The sequence below is a fragment of the Aphis gossypii genome, chromosome 2 (assembly GCF_020184175.1).
Source record: "Aphis gossypii isolate Hap1 chromosome 2, ASM2018417v2, whole genome shotgun sequence".
Lineage (NCBI taxonomy): Eukaryota > Metazoa > Arthropoda > Insecta > Hemiptera > Aphididae > Aphis > Aphis gossypii.
In genome coordinates, this window is record NC_065531.1 from 2,926,507 (window position 1) to 2,932,506 (window position 6,000).

Here is a 6,000-nt window from a genome sequence, read left to right on the forward strand (position 1 = left end):
AATTGACCCATACATAATTCTATCAGTGGACAATGGGAGTTTATATGCCATTCGTCGAATACATTACAGAGACTAAACTATTATTGTTGACTGGCAATTACAATTTACAAAACCCTATGATTTCAGAAACACAATGCTCCGTTAATGTAAAATTTAAGTTTATTTTGTTATAACGCATACCATATCGTAATATTATTATGCGGGCATGATCAATTATTATACTCTACAAAGTACCGATATCGTTTTTTTTTTCGTGTGTTTGGAACATATCAGATGCTAACAATGTGTTCGGATGAAAATTAGGCAGGTCGTCAATTAACCATGTGTACCATGGTTTTAACAATAATATTATAACTATTATATTTCGATCCGTAGAACATCGTATGACATTTATTATAGCTCTAGTAGATATATTATCTATTCCCGTGAAAGTATTAACATATTAAATAACGCTATTCGTGCAGGTTTCGAATGATTCTATCAGTCACACGACAATGTTTGCAATCAAAATGTACTGTTCCGTGTACATCGCCCGACCTCCTAAATAATACATTATACGCTTACCCGACGTTATTATTGTGCTATATATTATATTAGCAACGGCTGCGGGTTAGGTATCGTTTTGTTATCGCCGCGCCGACCTTTGATGTCATGTCCGCGCGCTTAAACATATCGTATGCCAAAATCCAGCATGTAGACCGATGTACCGCGATCCACCAAACTGTAATTTGGTGTAATGCAGTAAACATGTAACAGAAAATTAAACCATTTCAAAAGGGTGTCCGCGTCGTTAATACGTTTTTAATTGAACGTCGGAAGTACATTTGAAAATATTTATGTTCGTTTGTTCGTAATACGTATTAGGTTGATATTATATCATAATATTTTCTGTATGTGTGCGTTAATGAACAAGTTTTAAAAATTACGAAAACTTGTTCCAAAATAATCATAATTTGTTTACGGTATTTTATGGCATAATATATTATGCTACATTTTAAATATATAATATGTTTAACATATAAACATTAACCCGTGGTATTTATAAATTATAATTTATTTCTATACTTATATAAGGTGATTAAAATATTTATCAATACATTTAATAGATGATATTCTTAAGTTGCATGAAATGGGGTTATAGTGGCATATGGTAAACTGTAAAAAAAAATATATATATTAGTATAATAATATGTCATTGATTTCTCATTTAGCCTTATAATACTATGAGAACGTATTATATATACTCGTCTCAAATACATATTATATTCAAAGTGTACGTCTTTCTTGTTGGGTAGTTATATATTCGATTTGAACATTAAATGATTAGGTTTATGAGTTCACCAATAAAAACCTTTATTTGTGTAACATTTTTTCATGTGATGTGTGTTAATTTGCAAGTTTCTAACTTTGTAATAATATCATTATACTGTTATTTCATTACAAGTTATATTAAAAACTAAATATTATGCTATTTTGATTTCAGGTGGAAAGTTACCTGCTCGAACGTTACAATACCGAAGTATCTGAAGGGCCGTTCTACAATTCCACGCTAGGCCTACGGTATCCCCTTAAAAAGGAATGGTTAGATATGAACAAAAAACAAGTGGTTGTTAAATGCACTGCAAAGGTAGGCAAAGCAGAGCCCAAGACAGACGAGACGATTGTGCGGCTGCGACTCGTACCCGACCAGACACTGTCGCAGGAGAGACACATTCTTAATGCTGGTAAATAAATACTATTATGTTTTTGTTTTTTTTCTTCTTATTATTATTATTAATAATAGTATTTGTCATCACACAACTAATCAACTTTATTTTGAAGATGCCGTTTTTAAATTCAATTAATACAAACAATTATGGAACAAAAAAAAAATCATATTCTTTCGTACAATATAATATTTTTAGTATTAAATATTTCAATATCTACACAAATTTTATAATTATCATTATTATAATATATATATACATAACTAAAATATATAAGTGTGCTTATTTGTTGCAAGCATAAAATTATTTTGTTGTAGTGCGTTCATAATATATACACTTTCATTAAATTAAATTTTTGATTATTTCAATAAGTACAATAAGTACATGTTGTAAAAATACTGGAGTACATTGATTAATCAAATAATAATTTAGTATATAAAATTTATACTAATAAACACTACGTCATGACTAAAGTATGTACATTTATTAATTATTAACTGTGTTTAATTATAATACCAAATTACTAGCACTCGTTATTTAAACGTATTTAGTGCAATTTGAAAATCTATACTAAGTTAATTATTAATGCATCTAAATAAAAAATTGTATACATTTAGATAAATGGGAAATATTTTCACACAAATAGTGAAGGTATTAATATAAATATTTTATTTTCTATAAAATCATAGCTCACATTTTTTCATGGCTCATTCATGTTTTTCAATTTTACAGAATATTTTTTCCACAGTTTTATTTTATTAAATACTTCAAACAATTTTATTTATGTATATGCGTAATGGTATAATTTTTTGTTTTTTTTTTTTTACATTTAGACCCAGAACTGTATCCCATATGCTTGGTACTTTACTCTTTTTTGTTCAAATCGTCGGTATATTTACGAAAATCTATCAGTATAATATATTTAACCGTCAGGGTTTCTTCAGAGGTTTATATTGAGGGATATTCTTTTACTAAAAAAATAACTGTTATTACTTATTTAGCTATATCAGATATTATTTTTGACGTAATTTTTAATTCTAGGTTTTTGTTTTATGTATCGCGATCTAATAATAACAATAATAGGTAATAATAATCTATTCCCGTCGTTATGGTGATTTAATTTTCTCTGTCAGTGTTTGAAATAAAATAAAAACATTTCCTTCCGTTGGATTTTTAATAGACAATGAATAAGTTGTTGTACTTTGTAAACTAAGTACTTAAAAGTTATTTATTTATAATTTCAAAGGATTTTTTTTTTTTAGAAACAGAAACCATTTATCTGATGTGTTTATATTATTAATTGTTTCAATAATAATTTATTAACAACAGTGTAATGCATCATTAGTAATTTCATTATTATAATAATGTTTCATTCATTGACGTAAAGTAACCGTAGTTCTCAGAATATCTAATAATAATATATCGACATAATATTACGATTAATTGATAGAAATATCAGACAATTTGCACAAATTTATCTATCGCTCTTAATACATTATTTCATCGACGAGATATGTAAAAATTATTTATGATACGTCTATAATTGCACAGTTTCAAAATTACACGAATTAGTTCCGATTTTTAACATTAAAGAGCTAGTCATTTTTAAATACCGATTATACTATAGTTTTTTAATTAATATATGTTCATATATACTTTTGTATTATGTTAATTAAAAATATCATACTTTTGTCCGGGTGCAATGATGCATATTATATAATTTTTTTATTTACCATATTTTTAAAATGAAATATTAATGAAAAAAAAAAATGTATTAGTTTTTTGTACTTATCAATCCATACATTAAATCATATACTCACAGAATAATTGCTCTAGAAATCATTTAACGTTTCTCTCTAGAGAAATGATTCTGTGAGTATATAATTTAATATAATATGGATTGATAAGTACAATGAACTAATAGTTCTTTTTTTTTCATGAACAAACGTTAAATGATCTTACTTTGATGTATTTGATTTAAATAAAGTTTATAGTTGCTATTATTTCTTGTAGTTTTCACAATAAATATGTATATATATATACACTTGACAATTAAAATAAGTGCTTTAGAGAAATACGGGTGGCTATGTATCGCAGCCAATATCATTAGTTACTGTCCCTGTTTACTCGATATAGTATGGTCTAGGAAACTTGGTAATTTGTTCCAATCCAAAAGTTTATATAATCATTAAACTTATATAAAATTTCAAATTTTTCTATACACCATAAGATATCGAAATTATAAAATTAAATTAGAGTCAACAAGCTCTAATCGTAATGTCAAGCGGCAGAAAACATTATTTTTTTCTATATTTAAAGGAATTACAAATAAGTAATTTATTCTTGAATGTATTTAGTTTTTAATTATAAAATATTGCTACATTGAAAAACATATTTACTTAATACTTTTTTATTATGTTATTATCATTATTTAAAATTTAAGTTGAATTGTCACAATACTAACTAATTACCAAATCAATTAATCTTTGAATAATAAAATCCTTTTTAATTGGTGTTATTTCTACATTCAAAATATAAATATGTTATTGTATTAATAACATTTAAAAATAGGTATATTCTTAAATGTATGTACACTTAACTACTCAAGAATTCCTACTAAGAACTTGATAATTAAATAAATACAAATTAATAAAATAAATTGATTTTATAATAAATTATAAATTAATCATACATTTAATGTATTTTTTAAAAAATATTACTACAAAATAATGTTAATATCTTCGTATTTTATTTTAAAATATTTTGCCTAGATAGTGAATGACATAAATTATCTGATTTAAGTTTTTTTTTATTTTATACATACTGTTGAGAAAAATAATAACAATAACGAACATTTTTATAAATAATCAATTTTCTTTAAAATAACTTTAATGCGAAATCAGTTATTTATTTAATTAGTTTACTATATATTGTACATCATGTATAATATTATGTTTTATTATATGAATTCAAACTTGTTCTGGTATACCATTACACAAAAAAAAAATGATACATTTTTGTTTAGCTTAGAAGACAATCTAATTTCTATGAATTTTTTTTTTGATTTTTTTTAGGTGCTGCCATCAACAATCATTGTGTCATAATATTGATCATATCCGCTGTTTATTATTACGAAGTATACAATTAAATTGAAGATTTAAGTAAAAGCTTGCTTAAATACCAAAGATAAAAACACATTAAATTTATAATCAATAATGTGCAATTAGAATGAAAAACTTTTCTTTTTTTTTATGTAATATGGCATTTTTTCTTTGTTGTCACCTGGTTGTCTTGGACCCCACCACATAATAATGGTCTGAACTTCAAATATAAAAATATTCCTTGTTTGGAGTGAAGTTTATACACAACTATGGTATCCGTGGTATCAATTAGAGAGTTCGTACTATTTTTTCAAAGAGCTTTTTAAACTTTTTATAGAAAGTTCAGGCCTTTGTGTGGGACCGTTAAAAGACTCACCACCTTATTAACCTTCAAATAATAATAATTCGGTTTAAAGTTTTTTTAATTTTTTTCCACCAACGCGTAAAAAACAAAAACGTGTTTGATGTAAGTTGAGCGTTATAAAAATAATTCCATATTTTTCCATTTTTTTTACCACGTTATATTTAAATGTTTTGCAATGAGCAAACACGGTGGTGCTGATTATCTCCTATCCCTTTTTACTTTTCCCTACTTACCTCTATACTTTCATAAAAATTAATTCAGCAACTTAAAAGCTTCGGGGTTTGTAAGTACTAGTCAACAAGTGTGGCAAGTGTCTTGGTTGTCGTTTATCTTTTGTGTAAATACTATTTATCGTTGTTCCATACAACTAGTTATATATTATATTTAATAATAAATTATTATATAAATATATGTAATTTGATTTATAGTTAATTGTTGTTACCTATTAAAAAAATGATAAGTTATACTTGTCCTTTACCAATCAAGACTAGTCCACGTGCATTTTGTTTATTCGTAAAACACATCATTATATGGTTTATTTTGTTCATAAATTCCACCAAAATTTCTCAACATAATTGAATTTATTGTAAGTTTTATTTTGATAAGTTATGGTATTCATAGAAAAAATTATAATAAAACATTTGATTTTATAATTTGTAACGAATGCAACTTATCATAGAAGGATATAACATATAAAATATTTACAATAAATTGTTAAAAATAAAACGTGTGTTTACATATTTAATACAAATAATATATCGATTTATTATTTAAATTTAAATATTCATATAACAATAACTAAAAACTGTTTATAACCTGCAACAATGAA

At 25.1% G+C, this 6,000-nt stretch overlaps 1 protein-coding gene across 1 annotated transcript in view; it reads left to right on the top strand.

The window, feature by feature from the left end:
* The window catches only part of LOC114123731 (uncharacterized), a 140,339-nt gene extending 134,681 nt beyond the window's left edge, over positions 1 to 5,658 (top strand). Inside the window, exons 5-6 of the mRNA XM_027986797.2 lie at positions 1,484 to 1,724; positions 4,781 to 5,658. Of these exons, the coding sequence (XP_027842598.1) occupies positions 1,484 to 1,724; positions 4,781 to 4,854 (315 nt within the window). The 3' untranslated portion in view covers positions 4,855 to 5,658. The remainder of the gene's footprint in view (positions 1 to 1,483; positions 1,725 to 4,780) is intronic.
* Positions 5,659 to 6,000: the final 342 nt, after the last annotated feature.